This window comes from Pocillopora verrucosa, chromosome 3 (genome assembly GCF_036669915.1).
Source record: "Pocillopora verrucosa isolate sample1 chromosome 3, ASM3666991v2, whole genome shotgun sequence".
In the NCBI taxonomy this organism is placed as follows: domain Eukaryota; kingdom Metazoa; phylum Cnidaria; class Anthozoa; order Scleractinia; family Pocilloporidae; genus Pocillopora; species Pocillopora verrucosa.
The window spans coordinates 7,361,416-7,385,417 of NC_089314.1; the positions used below are offsets into that span (position 1 = coordinate 7,361,416).

The window sequence follows — 24,002 nt, forward strand, 5'->3', positions numbered from 1 at the left end:
CATCCATAACTTGCAGTTGCGTTACTGGCAAAACAACGTAAGTAATTGAAAGAAAGCTTCAACTCTCGAGGTTCTCCTGGTAACTGCGGCTGTATCTTGCTCATTTATTGACACGATTACTAAATTTTAATTTGAAAAAGCATACCACTTTTCGAACTCATTCAGCATTAAGGGTGCAAGACAGATGTTTTGATGTGTAGACCAAGTTTCTATGGCAATAAAATGTGTTTTAATGACTGTGTTTAGGGCTTATTAATGTTTAATTAAGCTGTTGAAAGGTCTTTCTTAAAAAGGCTGAGGTGGGGGCAGGAGGGTCATTTTTGGCACTGCTGTGTCCGCCAATATGCAATTTAGGAGGAAACTTTAAAAAAATTGAAGAATCACTCATGTAACATACATTTTTCAAGAAAATTTGGCACCCTTTGTCTGTTAAAGACGTCGCGATAACTCAAGTTTATGAAAGCTAAGAAATGTCAAAATTTGAAATTACTATTACTCCCATTTCTATCCAAAACTAAGTTGCGTTGCCTTAGCGGTCATTTCAGAATAGCAAGTTACTGCTGCCTCAAAAACTAGTTAAATTGGAATCATTTCTTCACACCAGAGCTTGCACAACTTGAAACTGGCTATTTCTGTTTTTCAGGACTCCACTGGCAGGGAATGTACCGTGGTCTTATTAGACTCAGAGGGAATTGATGCAGTGATGGGGGAAGGTTTGGATGACAATCAGATATTTACTCTCACTGTTTTGCTGGCTTCTGTGTTGATCTACAAGTCAGCAGGGGTTCCCACCAGACATGACATCAATGGATTGGAGTATCCTTCAACAAGTAAATCAGATTTTAGGAGGAGAGAGATAAGCGGAGGGGGGAAGGGAGTCCATAAATGAGGCATATTTCTGCGTGTACATAAAGGCTTGTACAAGTGAAATACAGGCTCGGTTGCGCAAAGTGTTCTCGCATGTTTTTTAACTAGTTCTTGAAGCCTATTAGCGAAAACCGATGCATGCACTGCGACTTTGACACGAACGATACCATTTTTTGATCACAAACCTTCCACTAAGCGTCGATGGAGGAGTAGGGCTTATTTCTCAAACAGACAATGGTAGTTGACCTTACACTGGAAAGACTCTCGTTAAAGCAAATTCTCATCTATCCTCTTCAGTAAGCGAGAGTAAAACTTTAACCCTTTGACAAAAGAATTTTGTGCCCAAAAAGAGTACCAAGCTGAACAAAGAAGAAACAGAAAAGCTCTCGTTCGCGATAGATGAAACGAAAACAATTCTTAACATTCCACAGTTTTATTATGAAGTTGTCCCAACGAATAAGACTTTGCTCCTAGACTATCCAACGAAGGCAGTGTAAGCGCGAGCGACCCTCAAGAGGACACAGAATTCTTCGACAAGACTTTTCCATTCTTCATCTGGCTTCTCAGGGATGTTACTCAGTCCATTCCAACAGACTGCAGAGACATTAAGGAGTATTTCTTAACAAGGCAACTCATTTTGAAACGTTGGACAGAAATGACAAAAGAATTAATCAGACGCTTCCCTGAAAAAATCTTTGTCACAGCCGCAGAAATATTGATTATATCTCTGTTTTCTCGGAATAGACTCTTAGAGTTTGTTATATTAACAAAACACCCGAATGTTCGAGAACATGGTTTTGTTTCTTGGTTGTAACGTTTATTGTTTAACTTTTTGGAGATGTATTGGTTTCAGAAATGAAAGAAACTTGTCTTTTTTTTATATAACTATGTATATGTCTCTCTGCAAGTCCTCTTAACTCAGACGTTCTCTCAACTCGACCAAAAATAATGATAAAAGCTTTCTTTATTCTTTGCATGCAGTAATTGGATAAGTCTGCTCAGTTAATATACATATTGAATTTCCTTAAAACATAGTCGTGTTCTATAAACAAAGAGGAACTGATTGACTGGTTTACCTTGATTACAGTGATCACTGATCACATTGTAATGTGCTCCATATCATGGGCGATGGGGATCTAAATCTTGTATTGGCTCGTGATATAAACGTCTATATGAAAGGGATGACAGAGGATCATGGTTTTATTAAAATAAAGTTCACCTGATCACCCTTAAAAGACTCTGTAATAGTCTTGTGACCTTCCCCTCCTCATTAGCAACTAATTCGCAGTCAATTTTCCATAGTACCCCCTTCATACTCTGTTGGCAACGACTGATCCCCACTCCGTTCCCCACTGAAAACCATCTTCCTTTCAGAATCCTTCCCTTCCACCCTAGGAGAAAATGACTGATTCCTTATTACAACTACTTTTTAAACCAACCAGGTTTTCAAGGATCAAGGAATGGGACAGGCAGACCACACCCAACAAGTCGCTGAAAGCATTCCCTGGCTTCGAAGCCTTCAAACTGCCACCACCATCTGTAAATGAAGAGGTCATGAAAAACATCAACAGAAACAATAGTCAGATCAACAGTGAGTTCTTCTCTGGGATAGAAAAGTTCAAGGTCTTGTTGAAAAGAACTCTTACTCCTAAGAACAGCTTCAACGATGGGGAACTTGTGACTGATGAAGGTAAAGGTTATTATTGCATCTTCGTTTAACTTTCATCTCCCGTGAGAGAGCAACTCGTAACTTCTCTCAGATTTCTATGCATTTTTCCGACGGAAATTACTGGTTTTGAAGACAAATTTCGAGGGATTAGCTTAATCTCCAAAATCTTAAGTCGCGGCTTACTTCTTGAATTGTGGGAGTCACAATCTTATGCCATGTTTTTCAATTTTAGATTATTTCCTACACCTTTTGTCTACTGCATACTTTTCTAATTAAGTATGTCCTTAAACTTAAAGACAATTTTCATCCCTCGATGACCCACTCTATTTCCAGGTCTGGCTGCCTTGGTTGAATTTTACGTGCAGGCCATCAACACTCCTGGAGTGATTCCTAATCTCCAGTCAGCTTGGGACACATTTGTAGCAGATTAATGTTCTGAAGAAACGCACGAAGCCATGAATGTCTAAAGTGCCGTCGTGCATTCACAACTGTCCAATATCATGAACGTGCATTTGACCAAGCAATTGGTCAGTTCCAAGCTAAAACAATCGGAATATCCTCTATTACAACCGAGAGGTACCTGAACGAACTGGCGGTAAGGAGTTTTAAAAATTGCTTAAACATTCCTCATTCAGTACTTTGGAATAAAATGATACCGACAAACTTTTGCAAACTTCATCCATTGTTTCCCCAAAATTTTTGTGGGGATGAATAAAATTTTCGATATGTGGTAACATTCTAACAGGACAAACTCTTTATGATTTCACCGCTTAAGGTTATACATTTTCTGATGACTATTTTTCGTGCATATTTTCGCGTCAGATTGAGGCTGCTGCTTGTTCATTTCATGGCGGCATCTACTGGACCTAACTCCAATTAATAAGTGATAAATATTTAGTAACTGTCTGGTTATACAACCATGAATGCCACGAAATAATAGTTACAGTGCTTCCCAAAATTCATTGTTGGACTTTCTGTGGAGAAATGTTCTTAAATTTCAATTTTTTTTGTACAAGTTACTTATAGGAACAACCAATAAATGTCCAGTTACTGTTTGGGAACTAACAACAGCACGGAAAGATGAACGCTGGTATTCACTGTGAATATAAAAGGTCTATTTCTTTTTTTCTTGTATTTCTCAGTCGTTTGCTGACCGAGAGTGTGTCACGTGGCAGACTGAGAATGATCAGTTTACGCGAGAGGCTTGTGACGCTCTCCTGAAGCACCTCAAAAAAAAACACTTGGACCCAATCCTCGACCAGCTTCAAGGAAAGGAAGGCGCCAAAGTCATGTTCGATGACATTGTAGCAGGTTACAAAAAGATCGAGCAAGACTACATAGCTCGTGCCACTGGAGCTAAATGAGTTTGTGCTGCTGTGTTCTTCGAGTTTCATCCGGTAAATAGACTTTTACTTGGAATTAAAAATTCAGACCAGAAATGAGACAAATTAATGAGTTAAAAGGTTTCTAATCTGTGTCTTACTTTTTCTCCATGACATTAATAGTTTTACGGACAAAAAAAATATATCAACCGAATTCAGTTCCTTTAATACAAGTACATAGCGATTCTTGGTCTTAGTAACTATTATGTAGCTACAAGAGAATATAACTTTGTAATCTCTTGGTAGTTACCACAAAGAAAACCAACAGAGAATGCAACGATGTAAACGACAGTTCTACTTTCATCACAGGAAATTATGAGAGAAATGCAACAACACTTGAGCGTGCTGAAACAATTAAAGGACTTTGACAAGAGCTTGAGTCGAGAAATTGCCGCCAAAGCCTATCAAGAGCAAGAGAAGATAAAACTTGAGGTACTCATGATGCAATTTTAATCGACTCATTTATCATATTACTATTTAACGGGAAAAAAATTGAGAATTATAAATGCCGGGAACGGAGAATAGGAAATGAAGAATAGGGAAAAGGGAAATGGGAAGAGGGAAGGAGAAAGGAAAATAGGGAAAGAAAAATGGAATAGGAATTTTTTGTTTACGTTCGGCGGCTAAAGAAAAGGAACGGAAAATAACATCCGTTTTTCAACAAACTTAATCAACTGATTATTAAGAGAACAAGAGCTGATTGAAGTTCATGCTTTCTTTCTCTGTTCTTTGTCAAAAAACATTGCTGGATTAATTTATTTTTAATGGCAAGGACATAGAATTTCATCATGACATTTCGTTCTTATTTAAGGAGGAATACGAACGTTTACAACAAGAAAACCGTCAGCGCCATAAGGAAGTAAGACATTTTGAGTCAATGTCAGTATCTGAGAAACTGCACACCTACCCCTCCCCTAACTCAACAACAATCATATAATAACAAGTTAGGGTTAATGTTGGGTCAGGGGAGGGGTAGGTGTGCAGTTGATCAAACTCTGACATTGATCTGACATTTCACAATCACTAAAGAATTCACTCCACGCTTCAAAAATAATCTACCATCGTAAAATCTATCATTTGACGATTTCCATTTGTCCAGATCACAAAAAGAGAATAAAGGAACAAAGAGGACCATTGACTACTTTTTGTGAGTTTTGCCTTCTCAGACGGAAGCGCTAAACATGCACATCTTTGATTCCAGAAAGCAAAGACGCACAAATTTTATGGTGATAAATGTGGTGAAATCCAATTAAAGACGTAGAAAAGTAAGCCTTCTAAAAATGCGTAAGCACACTCATTCCTGGGAACTAGGTTTTTGAATAACATCCGATTTGGTACCAGGGCAGGTGAAAAAAAAAAACAGAAAAAAGGCTGACATCTTGTCTGAACGAGTCCTGGTGCAGGGGCCGCCCTCTCTGCCTGCTTATTTTCTCTTGGTTCCATTCCAATGTAATTTTGTGATGTGTCAAATTCGATTCATTATTCTTTAATTTTTTTGTTATAAGAATGTTGCCTGATAATAACTTTCACCTTCAAATGCCTTAAAATATATCCTTACTTTGAATCACGCTGTCAAGAATATATTCCATTGGGTGTTTTCTGTGAAAGATTTTTCAGTATTTTTTATCAGAAATTCATTCTGAGTGACCGAGGAATTTGATGATTTTAGCACGGAGATAAACTAGAGTAGATGCCATAATATTTTTCACCATGACTCTCCTATAGCTGTCTTACCTGAACTTTTTCCTGTTTGGTAATTACATGGAAATGCTGCAGGAAAAACAGGAGGAAGAAAAAAAGAGACTCCGTGAACAGATGGAAGCTGAAACAGCGGTCCAACGACAACAAATGGAGAACATGGTAAAGGCGAGAATGATGGAAGTTAAAAAACACAGACGAAATTTCACGCAAGAAAGCCAGATACTCAGTCAACGACTTGCACAAATGCAAAAATCAAATGAAGGCATGGAGAAGGCAGTGGAGAGCTTGAGACAACAGCTGCTACTCAATCAGAGCCGACAACAGTAAGTTCAAAAACCGGGATTCTTTGATAGAGCGCTGCAAATGATACCAGTCTTGGGCGGGGTCGCTAGCACCTTATCAAAGTGTAGCGTTATGTAAAGCCTCTAAAGTTATCCCTTATCATGAACACTGGCCCAATTTTTAACCGGTTGCATTGTATCAGCTTACAGTTAACCATAATTTGCAACGAGTTAACCACCTTAAAGTTATGTAACACGTTTTCTGCCGATGGATATGATGTTAATTTTATATATAAAGTGAAAATCGTGTATTGTCTGTGATATATTAGGCTGCAAAACAACTTGAATGTGATCTGAAATAAAAGAACTTGAAAAAAGAAACCAATCGGTTCTCCTGATTATTTAATAGCTGACGCACACAAAATCCCCTTTCCGAGGAGTTAAGCCTGAAAGTTAACCATCGTAGGCTCTGTGCACGAGAAATATGATAAAGGTTGGGATATCAAGCTTGTTTTCGTGCGCTCTTGCGGAAGAGAAGTGGGGGAGGAAGGGGACAAACGACGAAAAAGGAGACTGCTTGCAATGATTTCGGCTTTTTTCCGCCTTTTAAGTTTTTCTCGTCGCCAGGTTTAACATTAGAAAGAATTAAATCACAACAGTAAAAGGAGAGGATGCTTAGATGCCAAGCTTTTAATGCCTGCTGATCGAGTGACACAGCGTAGAACAACCTAAGGAACGACGGGCGGCTTGTGGAAATAAACAAGTGGTTATAGGAAAAAAAAACAAACATGCAAACAAAAAATCAAAAACAATATTGAAAACGGTCGGTCGGTGGGACACGAAAGCCGTTATTGTTACACAATTCAGGCCGACAGATTCTAAGGTAAATTTTCAAAAAAAAAAAGAGAAAAAGCAAATCAAAACCATGAAAATTTACCAGTTTTTCCTCTCATCCAGGGGCTTCCTATATCGAGCTAAAGACTACATACTAGTCTTTTAATAAAAAAGTCTGCGCAAAAATATCGTTCTGTGCGTGGTGCGTTCAGCTTTGAAAAAACTATTTAAATGACTGTGCTTTGGGGCCCAGGCAACAAGGATACAGGTCGTATACAGGGTCTTTTTCAAGCTCTTATGCTATCTGTACTTTAATTACAAAGAGACAAAGATATTTCATAAAAATTCTTTTAATAAATCAATAAAAGTGAGGGTAAAAAAAGTCACAACGTTGGGTAAAAATTGACGAACTAAATTGTTATTTACAGTGACAAGTGAGACGAACAAGCATTTTTAAAGCTTGTAACACCAAATATCGACTTAAACTTTTCTGATCACAAAAGATTTTCCATACATCTCCAGTTTCAAGCATCATCAATGTAAAGCATCACAAAATAAACCTAATTCAAAGCACAGCGCTGCCTGTGAACTGATCCAAGCTCAAGGAATCATTCATCTGTTCCTTTTCTCAAAGTGGGCTTTTTTTGTAAGGGCAAAATGAGCTTGTCAGCTGATTAGAATCAATAAAATTAATTGAATTAATAAGTTTGAATTAGTTGAGTTGAGTAATTTGAATTAATTAACTTGAAAAAATTAAGCTTGTCTTCTGCCAGGGTCTCAGTTGCTGGAAAAGATCGAATTATTGGAAGAGTGAAAATTGGGGTTTGGGAAGGAAAGGAAGCTCCTCTCACTCTTCCCAAGACCTCCAATGTCTCAGCTCACCCCTTTTTAGGCCGTCTCCATAAAAAGGAGAGCCTGGCACAGACGAATAGAGGGGCCTTTCTTTCTTCGCGTCAAAAAGTCACTTTTGGAATCTATGCTAAACTATTTCACTCTGATATCCTAAGAAATTCGTTTAGCGTTCTGATCGGCAAAAAAACTGAGTAACAACTCGGTACTTTATTGCTGAAAAGAACTTGCATTTCCGGTTACAATATAAGACGTTTCACGCGGGACTAAAAATTAGGGAACTTCAGGAAACCACGACAACGGCAACGAGGATGTGGCAAAACAAAAGATATAAATAATGAGCAGAACAATAGCTCAGCGCGTGCGTTTTAAAACTCTGTTCATCTCTCAGCCGTCCACTGTAAAACAACAACGTGAAATCACGAAAATTTGTGTGATCTGTGATTAGAAGGGAAATACCGTCGGCAAATGATCTAAGTTTTCAATTCGAACTGGACGCTACCCCTATACGTTATGCTGAAATAAAGACATAGCGCCATAAGAGACGGGAAATACGTCCAGCAATTTCCGAAATTCTAAATAAACAATAGTCTTCATTTGGCGCAAATACATGCACGATGGTTTTTGTTTTTGTTGCTGTTCGGACTTGATCTGTTCCGAGAAGCGAACAGTTTCCGAGAGTGAAGCTCGAGGAAAAGTGAGAGCTTAGAGCAACAGATAATAATCTTGAATTAAATTTAAAACGAAGACTTCTTTTGTTGTGGACATTAAGGTTTGAAAATTGAGGAATATTACTTAGGGTATATTCACGGATATTCTCCAGTTTTAGCTGATGTATATTCGGTCACGTGATGCATTTAGACCAATCCCGCGCGCGCAAGCAAAAATATTTGATGGATTATATTCTGAAATATCAATCTTCTCACTTCTCGTTAAATCAGTTGCCACAGAAACGTTTTTTCTGGGCGCTTACTCATTTTCATCATCATCATCATTGAGATCGTCACTAACTTCATCATCGCCATCATCCTCATCATCATCATCATCGAGATGCTCACTATCTTCATCTTCGTCATTATCATCATCGTCATCGTCATCATCCTCACTTTCGTCATCATCATCATCATCATCATCATCATCGTCATCGTCATCATCATCTGGCTCTTTTCTGAACCTTATTCCTTCCTTTTTCAGCTCAGCTTTTGTAAGAAGTCGATAGATCATCCCTTCATCTCCTTCTCTAAATGCCTATCACAGGACAAAAAAAGGACACAACATCAACCACAGCACCAATTATGTGAAACTCTCAACTGGCATTTTTACACCAGATAAATATCTAAAGGATCTTGATTCTCCCCACGTATATCGGAATATTACGTTTCCTTCGCTATGGCAAAATACACCTGTTTCATTAATTTCTATGTAACACTCAACTTACATTTTAACACACAAGATAAATATTTCTCGCAATCAAAGATATTTGTCCATATAGCGAGCAGTGAAAGAGGACATTCACTTTTGAATTCAAATAGCTACAAGTGACTAAGACCATTTTACAACAAAGAAAACGATCTCGGTTACAAATAACAAAAAACAATGCTCCCTGACGATTAAGATGAGGTGAAGGTTTACAAACAAACACATAAATTACAATAAATACTAACTTTTTGGGGGGGAGGAAAACTGTCTAATATCTTCGAAATTATTTTATTTTCCTCACACAAAGTATTAGCTAAGTTATTGTCTGCCCGAGAGTAAATCAACGATTTAACAAATTTCCAACCTTGCACGACTACACGCAACGGGTTTTACTCCAGTTCACCTCTCCACCAACATAATTGTTACACGATTGAAAGACAGACAACCCTAAATATTTCTTTTTGATGACCCGGAGTCCTCGATGTAATGTTTTCCTTGACTTTCCCAAAAGTAAAGAACTCTCCTCTCAATGTAACCATACTTTTCTGACAAAACCGTTTGAATCGTATTCGAGACGCTTAAAAAAGAATCCAACTGATAAATAAGAATAGGGAAACCATTTAAGAGCGAATAAATTATAGCACAGTGCCGAGTTTGACTAGTAGCCGCGTGTCACGGGTCGCGCCTATGAAGTTTAAGCTTTTAAAATGATTTCTTTTGATTTTTCGTTTGTTTTCTAGCAGGGCGCTTACGCCTGACGCACAGTAATGCTTCATTCTTCAAGCGCTAATTTCACAGGTTCCATAACATAACGTCTTTCCTAGATCTTTCAGCTGAATGAGATGTTAATGGAAAAATTTCGCCTCCAAAAGGCTTCTTCTCACGACTAGTGCAAGCGCTTTATTTTGTTTAGGACGTGGTAATATTGGTCTTATTTTGGATACAGAATGGGAACATCGAGCCGAAGCGCTTATCAGAGGTGACCCATCTGAAACACTTTCTTGATTTTTTTCCTCCTTTCCCCACCCCCCCTCCCCCTCCAAAAAAAAACAATATATATATATATATATATATATATATATTTATCCATTGAATTTTGTGCCCGCCTGTCTTCTTTTCCAATTCCTTCTCGCTATTATCTCTTTTTGCCTTATTGCCAACCCCGGAGTACTTTGCTCTTTATTCTAAGTTATATTTTCGTTTAACACACCAAAAAGGTTTTAGAGCGTAAGGTTTGAAATAGCCATTTTAACAAATTCGCTATTTACAACGCTTTTCTTTAATTTTTCTTAAAAGAAAAAAAAATAGGCTTCTATGACAAAGGCGACCGAGGGCCCTACGAGCACCTGACGGAGTTACTCAACATGGGCAGTGCAGCTACAGACAAAAAGAATCCAACTGATAAATAAGAATAATGAAACCATTTAAAAGCAAGTAAATTATAGCACCGTGTCAGTTTCTTTTTGGATGTTAATATTTTAACCTACAACTTTTGGTGAATTATTTCCTATCATCAGTACAAACCCTTAAAACGTAAATTTATGACAATAGAATCAACATGATTTCGCTTTTCAAAACACGCATTTGGATTTATCACAATAAAAAACCTTTTTTACTTGGTTCTTTCTATTTTGTTGGGTTAACGCTTCCTGTTAATGAAAGCGAATAGATGCTGCTACAGATTGTCAGGCACAACGTCATCAAATCCAAAGCATGTATGGGTTCACAGTAATTTCAGGTGACATAATCAAACCCAAATAAAAGCATCCCATAATAACAACACAAGCCTAAAAATTCAAAAATTAACATTGCGCAAAGAAGTTTGGTCCGAGAAAAATTCTCACAATTCATCTTTTTTTCTCTCTCTTATGTAAGGCATAGCTACAGAAGATTTCTCTAACAAGATTTCGCTAAAACTCAAAGGCCAATCGAATGAACTCGAATGAATCAAACTCCCAAAGTTTTCAATTAGGTTTCAGTAATCAAGCATCCACTACACTGGAAACTACTGTCTGTAAATAATATCAAAGTTTTGAAAGCTAAATTTGTTTATGTCTTAATTTTATCTTAGACAAATTTTTCTGGAAACCATAGTCAAAGAAGCATTATATGAACCATTAAAGTACTTAACATGGGCTGTTTACGGTCTCCGCCATCCCCAACAATTGCTCCTGATGTCACAAAATAGAAATAGAAAATTTCGAAAACAGTGACTGTTCCTGATGTCTACATTCTTTCCCATTCAGACTATTCTAATCAATTTTATCAAAAGCAACTTGCTGGAAACAATATCTAGTGCTATTCTGAGGAACGTCTAACTAAAGATTAGATACAACTGAGTGAAACAACAAAAAGACTCTTACATGGTAATCGGTAAACAAACTGATGCCTCTCCCATTTACTGCTGTACACAACTCTTCAGTCTCTGTCTTTGTCATCTGAACACACTTCAGAATCAGGCCCTTCAGCTTAGGAACACTGCTGAGATGCTGGACCAGGTCCCTGACTCCTCTGCCAAGTGGATTCCACCCTAGAAAAAGATCGCTCAGCTCTGGTACATCCTTAAGTGCACGAGCCAGTGCAGATGCTTCATCTTCACCCATATTTGTATCCAACAGCTTCAGCTTAGTCAGATTGGGTACACTGTTCAGGTTCTTGGCCAGTTCAATGATCCCGTGACCCAGTGCATTGAAACTCATATCAAGATCGCTCAGCTCTGGTACATCCTTAAGTGCACGAGCCAGTGCTGATGCTTCATCTTCACCTATATTTGTATACGACAGGTTCAGCTTAGTCAGATTGGGTACACTGTTCAGGTTCTTGGCCAGTTCAATGATCCCGTGACCCAGTGCATTGTGAGACATATCCAGTTTTTTTAACTTGTTTAAGTACTGTAATGAGGCAGCCAGTGCAGCACATTCCTTTTCTCCCATTTGTACAAAACGTAACTCTAAAATAGTCAACCGTGGAGTGTGATGAAGATTCTTGGCCAAATGACTCACACCGCTGTGTAAGGAGTTGATTGACAAGCAGAGCTCATGCAAGTTTGGAGAGTGGTGCAGTGACTCAGCAATAAAAGCAGCACACTTTGCTGTTAGATTGTTACCACAAAGTTTTAAACTGTGGAGATTGTCAGTAAAATTAATTCTGCGAATCGTGTTCTCAATCGAATTACCTTCCAAGGCATCATTCACGCCCCCCAATATATCAATATCTCGAAGAGATGTTAAAAAAGGCAACAAGTTCTTCAACAGAACAAAATCCTCAACTGTTTCCACATGTAACTTAACCTCTCTCACCAGTGACAAACAATGTTGTTGTGCCTGGTCAGATCTGTTCTCAGTCAGAGACAGTGCAACGTTGTTGTCCTCATTCTCTCCCAGATTATCTACAGGTGGCTGAGAAGAACAAACCGGCGCTGATATCAGTTCAGGAAGAAGTTTAGAGCAAAAAACAGCATCTGTTATGCGACGTAGATAGATAAAGTTTTTTTTTTCGCTTTTTTTGAGGAAAAGGTTCGCATGGAGTAAATCGGCGTATTTTTTAAAATCTTTAACTTCTCCAGAGCACGTTAAAACGACCGCGTTCAAGTCAGACAATATGGATAGAATACTCTCACGATCATTATATTTAGTTGTATATTTAAAAAATAAATAGTTTGGAAAACTGGCGGTGCCTTTGAAGAAGTTTTTCTCAGCAGCAGTAGACACGTGTTCGTCATGAAGCATTACGACATGGTTAACACATGAGAGAAATGTGGAGTACACAGTTAGTCTGTCCGAGGCTGGACAACAAAACAAACAATCGACACAGAGTTCAATAAAGTGGCATTGTTCATCAGACAAATCATTGACAGAAGGCGTCCTAGTGAAATTGTAAATTGTGAGACCTTCTTTCTCTCCGACATAACGTAGATGATCAAAAACAAAGCTGGCAGCATCTGATGACAACTCACAAACGAATTTTAGAACTTCATCCATCTTCTTTGATTTTTCAAACGTATCCATTCCTGACAGGCAGGTGACAGTTTCATTCTTCTTAACCTTCACTTCTTGAACGATGAACCAGGCGGCGAGAAACTCCTGAACGGACTTGTGAAGAAAATACACGATCTTCTCACGGTTCAAAGCAGAAAGTTTGGAAACTTGGAAAAAACCGACATGAATAAGCTTCTCGAAGAGATCACCAGGCGGAAATTTACTGAAGTTAAAATGAAGGCAGCCCTCCAAAAGAGCATCGAATGCAAGTTTTCCTATTTTGGAAAGTTCCTCTTGATATTCATCTATGCTTTTATCTGTTGCGACGTTTTCTGAGTCTTTAGAAGCCATATGATTCAAGAGAGTCTGAATAAATCCTACGTAAATTTCTGCACGAGATGTTGGTAATTGATGCTTTTTCTCTTTCCACAGAAGACACAACATCAACAATAATAGTGGAATCTCTGCCATCTCCTCGAGGTCATGCTTGCTTAGGTATCCAAGTAGCCCTTCAACATCTTCCTCATCAGGAAGAATCTTACTTGCAAACTGTTTCTTCTGTTCCCAGCTATCGAACCCGTTAAGTTCAAACTGAGCGTGACTTGGCACTCTAAGCTCATCCTCTTTCACTGGCCGCGTTGTGATCATTACACAACAGTCTCTCAGTTGACTGCCTCTCCAAATCTGGTGAATTAGGGATGATTTTCCACCGCTGTACTCATCATATCCATCCAAAATGAGCAGCACTTTCTCCTGGTTCTGACGGACATATTCACACAAGTTATTGACTGCCATCGGGTCATCAGCAGACAATAGTTCCGCTGTTTTTAACATGGTACAGAGGTCCGAAATACCACAAACGTCTCGTAACCTGATTAACAGTAAAAGATTGAACTTTTCCAGGATCTTCGTTCTCCCATTCGCCCAATCCACAGCTACTTTTTGAGTGAAAGTAGACTTTCCTATTCCAGGTCTTCCATACACCAGAATTCGTCTACGGATGGGATGATCTTCGTCACCTTCAAATACTTCACTGCTGTCTCCCAGCTTTTTTTTCGTTGTCCCGTCAGGTTTCCTGTGGTCTTGTAAAAACGTTACTTGTATGTAAATGCTATTAATGTGTACCGTGTTGTCTGGGTCCCATGGTGTTATTTTCACTTGACACATGGTGTTGTAAAACGCCCTCAACTGATTCCGGCACCATTCCCAAAATTCTGTTACAGACGAGTCTGTAGACAAAAAACAAGTGGCTTGGTAAAAATTCTCTTTCTCCCACATCGAAAAGAAAATCACTCGAGAAGGGTTTTTGAACAATAAGGAGAATAATTCGTTCCATCTGTAATTTGTAAATTTGACGACGTCACTCTTTAATTCCGAAGGTAAATATTCACATTTTCACTATCTGATCACTACGGTGTTTTTTTTTGTTTTTTTTTGTTTTTTTTTGGGGGGGGGAGGTTGGGGGGTTTGATTTGCCCTAATTCACGAGAACAGTCTTCGATCCTCCCGTGAAGGAGAGCAGCGTGGGCTCATTTCACGAACAGCGGCTGGTAATCGAGGCTATTGCTTGCTCCGCTACACAAAAAACTTAAAAAAATATATTGATTTGTTCTGTGACAAGTGAAATTATTATTAAGACAAACATTAGGGAAAACCTCAAATATTGTAGTAACCATGAGTTTCTAAAGCTTAAATTCGAACATTAGCCCCTCGTTGGACCGATTGGGTTATGTGTGGTTTATAAAATGGGGGTTTGGCTAAAAGGAGGGGAGGGGTAAGGCAGGAGATTCTAGGTGTCTTATGAGTATGTTGCAGCTGAGCCTTTCCTCTCTTTCCAGTGTAATAACCTTTTGAAGATTTTTTTAGACTATTCCCTATTTTCATTGTCAAACGCCTTTAATCTTGCTTCCACAATTTCGAATGCTATTTTTATCTCTCGTTTGTAATCGAGCGAAAAGCTCTAAAAATTTCGCAACTATTCATGCCACTTTGCTGGATCCACGCAATTATATTTTATAGAGGCAGGGGGAAGGATGATGGGGTTGGGGTTGGGGATTAACGGGCACGCCCATAGATATGTCCTCATTTTACCTCTTTTCTTTGGGGTTGAGGCGTCATTCAGAGACGACTCTTCATCACGGCGTTTCACCTTTGGCCGAGGCAAATGTTTAGTAGAATCACCTGCATGATAACAAATGTAAAAAAATAATTAGAACACAACATATTATTTGAGCCAACTGATGGGCAATGGAACAACTGATAAGTGGCAATGGAACAACTGATAACTGGGAATGGAACTTATTCCTTCCCTAATGAAACGTTTTTGGTGAATTTGTTTCAAGGCCAATTGGTGCCACTGCATTATGCATCCCAACTGTGCATCATTTAGCACGAAAAATGCACATCCACATACGCGAACAGAAGATGTCTTGTTTTCTTTTTTTTCCAACCAGTAAGAAAAATTGCCATCGCCAAGTAAACGGATTTGGTGACAAACCATTTATATCTCCAGTTTGCAATCGAGCGAAAAGCTCTTAAAAAATATTTTCCATACAATAAGCAGCTTGGGTAAAGCCACTCTAAATCTCCGTCACTGGGAACCCCTTGCTTGACTAAAAACATTAAGACATCACAGCAAAGCATCAAGATGAGACGATAGCGAGTAGTACGTAATGCATCTATTCATACCATTTTGCCGGATCCACGCATTTTTATTTTACAAAGGCAGGGCGAAGGAAGATGGGGTTGGGGGTGGGGGTTGACTGGCACAGAGTCGTTAAATGGGAAGTTTGCAACGGTATTTCCTGTAACTTTGTATTCTTGTGGGTGGGAAAGTTGCTTGCCAGCAAACTGATATTGACTTAGGTATTCATCGAAAAATTTATCTGAAGAAACAAAACTCACCATTTCGTTTCTTACGATCAATGGATACCAAAGCCAAAAAAGCAGGAGGAAATACTGGCAACCCAACGCTTACGGTTGGCAGTTAAGAAGTGAGTGAATTTTGCGCTACCAGAAAACTACATGAAAATATACAAACGCATCAAATGATCTTCCTTCTCTTTGATTTGGTCACCGACAAATGAATCGACTCTTTTCCAGTTTCGAGGCACTGTCAGCAACGAACACAAGATACAGAGGCCAAAAAGCATGGTGTCTACGAATTTAGGCACTATGCTTGTATGTCATTATATTTTAATTGAATTGCAAGATTGGTGATATATTACCAGTGATAAGTTGCTCAGCTAAATCTCTGCGATTAACCAATGGATGACACAATGCATCATGTAGGACCGTGTATGTTGCGGCTGAGCCATCCCTCTCTCTCCAATGTAATAACATTTTGTAGATTTTTTCAGACCATTCCTTATTTTCATTGTCAAACGCCGTTAACCTTGCCTCCTCAATTTTAAGACGACGCCCGACTCTCTTCCATTCATTGAGTTTCTGCGAAAGCCACTCTAAATCTTCGTCACTGGGAACTTGCTTGACTACAAAAATAAAGACATTACAACAAAGCATCAAGATGGGGGAATAGCGAGTTGTACGCATCGCAACTATTCATACTATTTTGCTGGATCGACGCATTTTTATTTTACAAAGGCAGGGGGAAAGAAGATTGGGTTGGGGGGTGGGGGCTAACAGGCACGCCCATAGATATGTCCTCATTTTACCTCTTTCCTTTGGAGTTGAGGCGTCACTCGGAGAGGACTCTTCATGACAGCGTTTCATCTTTGGCCGAGGAAAATACTTAGTAGAACCACCTGCATGATAACAAATGCAAAAAAATAATTAGACAAGAAAATATTATTTGAGCCGACAGATTTATTGTAGGAATGGAGCTTTTTCCTTTTCCAATAAAACGTCTTCTGATGAATTTGTTTCGAGGCAAATTCGTGCCATTGCATTATGCAACGCTACTGTGCATCATTTGACACAAAAAAATCCACACCCACATACGAGAACAGAGGATTTCTTGTTCTTTTTTTGCAGCTAATGTCATCGCCACGTAAACGGATTTGGTGACATACCATTTATATCTCTACTTTGCAATCGAGCGAAAAGCTTTAAAAATATATTTTCCATACAATAAGCAGCTTGGGTAAAGCCACTCTAAATTTTTGTCACTGAGAACTCCTTGCTTGACAACAACAATAAAGACATCACAGCAAAGCATCAAGATGAGGGGATAGCGAGTTGTACGTATTGCAACTATTCATGCCATTTTGCTGGATCCACACATTTTTATTTTACAAAGACAGGGGGCGGGAAGATATACCCTCACTTTATCTGCCAAAAAAGTTTTTCCTTTCTTCGGAGTTAAGGCGTCATTCGGAGATGACTCTTCCTTACGGCGTTTCAACTCTGGCCGAGGCAAATGTTTAGTAGAACCACCTGCATGATAACAAATGTAGAAAAAAAATCATTAGACCAGATGTTTTGAGCCAACAGATTTATTGTAGCAATGGAGCTATTTCCTTTCCTCATGAAACTTCTCCTGAGGAATTTGTTTCGAGGCCAATTCGTGCCATTGCATTACGTGTCCCTACTGTGCATCATTTGATACGAAATATGCATGCCCAAATACGCGAACGGAAGATTTCTTGTCCTTTTTTTTTCTGCCAGGAAGAAAAATTGTCATCACCACGTAAACGGATTTGGTGACCTACCATTTATATATCGTGTGTGCAGTCGAGCGAGAAGCTTGAAAAAATTATTTTCCATACAATTAGCAACTTAGGGGAAAAAAAAAGAGAGACATTCACTAGCAATGAAAACTTGCAGGGACACTTGAAGCACATGCACACTTGAATTGCATTCTTAACAAATGTTAAAAAAAACTAATTGGGACAGATTTTTTCGGTCAATAGATAGGCTTGTACACAGCCTTGACGATTTGCCTTTTCCGCTTCACTGAAATCATGAGTCATAGTAACTGAAATATACAAAATCAGTCACAATGGTTGCTTAAAGCCAAAATACAAATTTAGATATGTGTTTGTATATGACATTGTATCAAATAGATGTAAAATCCCTGGCAGATATGAATAATCACATCTGGTGGCAAACATCAAAGAAAACTGGACACATCTCCAGTTTGTACAACTAAGCTTATACTGTACTCAGATCAAAACTTATGATAAAGAGTATCCACCTAAAGTCTTGTTTCAAGCCCCATGCACAGAAGTTGCATAAAATTGATTTTTTTTTAAGTTGAACATCCTTTTTGTAAAGGCAGCCTGTTAATATGTATTAAACACTTTTTGAAACATGTTCTCATCAAAGCACTACGTGATAACTTTTTAATGTGTTTGGTTGGTTGATTCAAGTTAAAATGATTTTATTTGTTAGGAAGGTGTTACATGTAAAGTTCTAGAGTACTTTGGAATGTTTGCCTGTTCACTTTATATTAAGCCTAGTCATTTTGTCGAGTGACAAAAGAAACAGAATAGTGTGTAGCACAATTCCGGCATGTGTGTCGCACACTGTGGTCTCTAACCAGCTACTGATACTGATTCCTTTTTGATGGGTGACAAAGGAGACAACCATTTCCACAGCCCAAGCACATGATGGTCTTTAATAAGCCCCTGATATTATCCCACAGCCTATGCATATGCTAGTCTTTAATCAGCTGGTCATTACACCTGCTCCAATCAGTCAGAAAGGTAATCTAGTGGAGGATTGGACCTTGTTGAAATAGAGAACTTGGAAAAAAAGCTTAACAAATGATCCTCAGAACAATGTTGTGAGAAAGGAAACCTACGAAAAAGCTAAATATTTACCAGTTGCTGATCACACAGAATCCAACAGTTTCCATTTTTGAGCACTGCCTAATTAATAATATCAACCATGAAGATAGAAACATTGACATCAAAAACAGGCAACAAAAATTGGCATCTGGTTGCTTATGGTGTATTAAACAATGAACTGATCTTCAAAATATTGATAACAGGAATAAAGAGCTGTGAAGTCAGAAAGTGAATCAAAGCATTAACACTTGATGAGGCAACTGATAGAACCAGAGCTGGAAAAATATACACCATTGAGCAGAAGGATATAGACTTAGAGAACTGTTTTAAGAAGCACCCTTAAGTACAGTCAAGAATCAAAAAAAGAAATCTGACACCATGCAAAAGGTACCAATGCTGAGACTGTGGAAAACCCATGAAACAATGCACATCAATTTCCTGCTTCTGGAAAAATTTAACAAGTGTCACAAAAAGAATTATTTGTTACAATGTGCACAGCCTATGTCAGTAATGAAAGAGATCAGATCACAAAGGAAAAAACTGTGTCAAAGAAATCCGCCAGGACTTTCAAACAAGTTGATGACTCCAAATCAGATGATGAGCTATATATATCTCATGTACTCAGATGCAGACAGTGTTCATACCAAATGCCTTGTGGAGCCGCAGCTAAGGGAAGGTGAGAGCTCCAGTGGACAGCAAAACCATGCAAACAGATTGTAGTTCAGAGGCCAACTGACTAATTATGAAAGATTACAAAAAGCATTAAAAACATCAAGCCTGGAAAACATCCAAGCTACGGTGAATGAAGCCTTTTGAGTTCTATTCACATGTATTAAGGCTACTTATAGCTTTTTTCTTGGCTTAATTGGTAATACAAAAGAGTGTTACAACAGCTACCTTGATCATGGCAGCAAAAGATTTAAATGGTTTGCTTGAGCATATAATTGATCATGAGTGATTAAACACCTGCATTGTTTATTTGTTGTGATTGATGAGAAGCATCAGTGTTAAAAATCGGTTCAAATCTGAACCATTTCATCTGCAACAATGAGTACCAGTAGGTACAAATGAGTCATTTAAGGAGTGATGCACAACTGGAGGAGGAGTTGAGTTGCTGCTCAAAAGCCTTTTGATTTTTCTCAAACAAGCTATCACTTTACCTAAGGATTTCCTCATGTTCCTCATCACTTATTTCTTCCCACTGAAAATCAACAGCTCTGCAAAAACTATTTCCATTTCTGCTGACATTGAATTCTCTTCTTTAAGAAGGTATATTTTCAGACACTGTAATTTGTTTATTTAAAAAAAAAGTATGAATACAGGCTTCACACGCCTAAATATAACTGAAAAGACTTTAACGAGTTATTTCCTAGTCATCTATGGCTAATTTTGTAATACTTCAAGATCATTACCCTATGCCAGATTTTGCCATAAACCTTACACTGGGCTCAGAGTAGTTTACCCATGTGTTTTGGAGCACATTTCGTGTTTCTTTAAATAAAAACTTACACTTCCTATGTATCAACACTATCTTAATCCATTTCTGATAAAAATTTGGCTGAAAAGTGTTGATCTATCTCCAAAATCATTTTTTTGGACCTCAAAACGACCTTTCACCACATATTTCCTTCTAACAACTTGCAATGTTTGTCCCATGGCAATCCCAGAAAACTTTGTGCAAACACAAGTATCTGATTACTGACAACTCATTCATTGGCTGACTCAAAATGAGTGGAATAAAATCCTAGTACACCTAAGCTTAGTTCTGTTCTGATTCTGTGAATTGTCTGTAATGTAATTTTATTCCTGAACGTTCTTACCTTACTATGCTATGTCATGCTAATACTTGTTTACATATAAAATAGAACATGATGTTATCATAAAGAATGTTAAGAATGTTAACCATCATACTGATCAACAATGTATCCCTACACATGTACATGTACTGTGTATTGGAGCTCAAATCAAGTAGTTGTGGTAATCAGTTGATATACTCTGTGGCAGACTAGAAGCTCTATTGCTGGCTGAAGGTCTATTTATTATCATTATTATCAGCATAATTATTACATTTATTTTGTCTTTTTCTATGCATAAGTTTATTTCTATTTCAATTATACATACAAGATAAACACTTACTTTTCAAGTTGCTTCTCCTGTGAGATGGTAGCAGTAGTTGAATTAAACTCTCCGGTACTTGCTGTTGCTGGATTGAGTCAACAATACCATCCACCAGATAAACCACTGACCCAGTAGATTGTGCGGCAGATTGTGTTCACATCAATCTACTGGGTAGTGATTAATCTGGCAGACAGCAAAAAATTCAACCAGCTGTTGGAAAAATAACTGTTCTGTGCCAAAATCACTGTAACTTCTGGCTGTTCAGTCAGTCAAGTATCAGAACACCTGCAGTTGTTGGAATGGAACTTAACCCCAATTCAGAATATTCTGGAACTCAGCTGCAGGGAAGTAAAACACATATGGATCAATTATCATTAGTTATGTGATAAACTGAATTATACACACACTTTGATTGGTTGTTATATCAAAATGTGGTAAGTACATCCATGGCACACACTACTGTGCCTCGAGCAGCACTTTTTTGTTCTTTACACATTTTGACTTCAACCATGATCTATTACTGAACAATCACATGGCAACACAAAATCTATTTATCAAATGGAATAACCATTCAATTTACATTTTTTTCCTTTTTTCGGTTTTTTGCTCCTTAACACATGGATATGCAATGAAAACAGGCTCTCATCTCTGAATCAGTTGAGAAAAACAACCATCAAAAACAATTGTCAATAGCACCAATGAAATGGTGAAGTAGATGACTTGTGTCAGCCATTTATAAAGTTCATAACTTACTTGTTTTTTAAATATTAATGTTTCAACAGGGTACTTTCTTGCAACATGATGATTCTCAGAGGCATGGTTTACAAAAGTTAAAAGCAAATACACATACTTTAAAGATGCATACAGAGACAAAATATCACAATCAAAATTCCAAAGGAAAACATGCACAAATATAGTTCATAGAGACAACGTGCAAAATTGCAATCTGAGCTGGCTGCCAATGCTACTGAAAATTGACTGTTTGCAACTAAAATGTTAATGTTAGTAATGCTAGCAGTTATCTATTTAAGGTTTTCTCAGTATTCTTCATGCAAACCAGCACTCAGGAATGCAGAAATGAATCCATAATTTATTACATCAACTTCTGATACTGGTTTTTAGCAAATCGTCAAGATCTTTTAAACTCTTTTGTATTACAATTGAAGAGAGCATTTTTGTGGAATCATTGAGACTTAGCAACCAAATCATTGCCTCAAATGGTGACTGAATCTAATTGTTTATGACACTAGGTGCCCAGGTTAAAAAAAGTTATTTTTAGACCCCGAGTTAACAATGAAATAAAAACAGAAGCAAGATAGCACTTCAGAGTAGCTAAGATTAATAACAGGAAGCTTGTAGGCCCTGGCAACTTTCAAGTCCACAAGTTAAAAATTAAAATCATAAAAGCACCAGATTAAAATAAAATAAACAGTATACAGAGGTAACAGACTAATAGGATGAAGAAGTTACAAATTATGCTCCCTTGCATTTGATGCAGAATGAACAGGGACCTTTAAACAAAAACTGGGCAGAGAAGAGCTGTTTGAAGTGAAGCCATAATTGAGAGTTAATTAGAACTACAGGTAGACTTATCACACCATTTTGGGATTCAAACTTAATATATACTCTACAGTGTCATAGCAGTGACATTTGAAACAGCAATTACGGCAGCAAAAGGTACAATTAAGATCCAAAACTATTTTCAAAATGGCAAATTCAATATATCAAAATTAACTTTAAGATAGAGATGATTCAATTAAAGTCAATACTAAAGTGAGCGACAGTTAAGAATTTATAAACTGTTAGGAAAGGAAAATGGGCAAAGTCGCGATCATGACTGCTTGTCACATTAAAACAACTCTGAGGAACTCACTTCAGCAAATGATATTCCAGAATTATGATTTACAGTGTAAAATGTTTGAATCAGGTTTAAGTAACGTTTCATATCGGGTGTCTTAGCTTTAACATTTCGATTGACTTATATAAAGAATATTTCTGCTGGCCTAGATGCTTTTAAATGTGGTAAATTTAGCTTTAATTTGTAAACGGGTGTCGATTAAACGATACCCATTGCGTTGAAATCGATGCACTCTATGCAAGCTGTTACCGATGGATTCGAAGTTCGTCGATTTTAAAAGAACAGTCTCAATTAATTGAAATAAATCAAACGAACAACCAAACAACAATGAGATACTGGAAAAAAAAGAATTCATACGTACAGCTCCATATAAATAAACAGGAACATGATGACATAGACAACTTTCACGATGAAGCATTAAAGGTTGCTGACATGCTCATAAACAACTATAATTGTAAATGCCAATCTAAAAAATTCTTCTAAGCAGCTCTAAACTATGCAATAATACATTTTATCAAGCGTACAAGAGTTAGAATTCTTGACATCCAGTAAAACCATCTCATAAATGTATTCTCTCTTAAGTTGGCAAAGCAGAACCTTACCTCTATTTCCTCTTTACTCGACGATTGCACATGCTCGTGTTTAATGAAACTGAGCAACAGCTGTTGTACAACTTCAACTTAGAGAAATGAAATTTACATAACGAACTGTTTTACAAGTTCAGAGCCGAGCTGAAAGAAGGAAACACAAGGTTTCTTTCGCTGGAACGCGAACCTGTTTATTTTTAATTTCACGAGAGGACTGTGAAGCCGCGCTTCTGCACTCCACTCAAGCTTGCCAGTCACGTGGAAAGTTAATTTTTAACGCAAGCCGGAAGTGCTGAATGTTCCAGAAATATGTTTCATTGTTATTGATCGCTCCTTGTAGTAGTAATAGCTTGGCTCAATATATTATCGATGACCTTTATGCCACAAAAAGAAAGAGAAATGAACGATGAAATACTGAAGTAGAACCATTCCGTGACTCCTTGAGGACATGTTGAATGTTGCGTGACAAGTGGTAGTACTGAGTCACGGAATTACTCTCTAGGTTGACTTAACTTCACTGACACATTTTATAAGCTCTCCAGTCAGGAAACGAGTGTATTTCTGTAAAATTATTTCTGTTTGGTATTCATCAAGATCTGCCCACTGTACCAGGGATGAGGTTCACCTCCACCTGCTGTTGTAGTATCTCAAATCAGTTAGTCTACAAAATATGCATAAACGTCCGGACTATTCTATTGGGTAAAACGTAT

At 37.9% G+C, this 24,002-nt stretch overlaps 1 protein-coding gene and 1 pseudogene across 2 annotated transcripts; one reads left to right on the forward strand and one right to left on the reverse strand.

Moving 5' to 3' along the window:
* The window catches only part of LOC131796297 (guanylate-binding protein 6-like), an 88,678-nt pseudogene that overhangs the window by 56,681 nt on the left and 7,995 nt on the right, over positions 1 to 24,002 (forward strand).
* On the reverse strand, positions 7,069 to 23,493 carry LOC136279720 (NLR family CARD domain-containing protein 4-like). 2 transcript variants are annotated; one of them, XM_066163701.1, is made up of 8 exons: positions 23,308 to 23,493; positions 20,866 to 21,185; positions 17,265 to 17,374; positions 16,654 to 16,743; positions 16,207 to 16,470; positions 15,071 to 15,160; positions 11,366 to 14,208; positions 7,069 to 8,831 (listed from the first exon to the last, which is right to left on the reverse strand). In XM_066163701.1, the coding sequence occupies exons 4-8, from the start codon at positions 16,709 to 16,711 to the stop codon at positions 8,553 to 8,555; spliced, it is 3,534 nt and encodes a 1,177-aa protein (XP_066019798.1). In that variant the 5' UTR covers positions 16,712 to 16,743; positions 17,265 to 17,374; positions 20,866 to 21,185; positions 23,308 to 23,493; the 3' UTR covers positions 7,069 to 8,552. The 2 variants fall into 2 exon arrangements, with proteins under 2 accessions (XP_066019798.1, XP_066019799.1); XM_066163702.1 differs by having other exon boundaries at positions 17,259 to 17,374.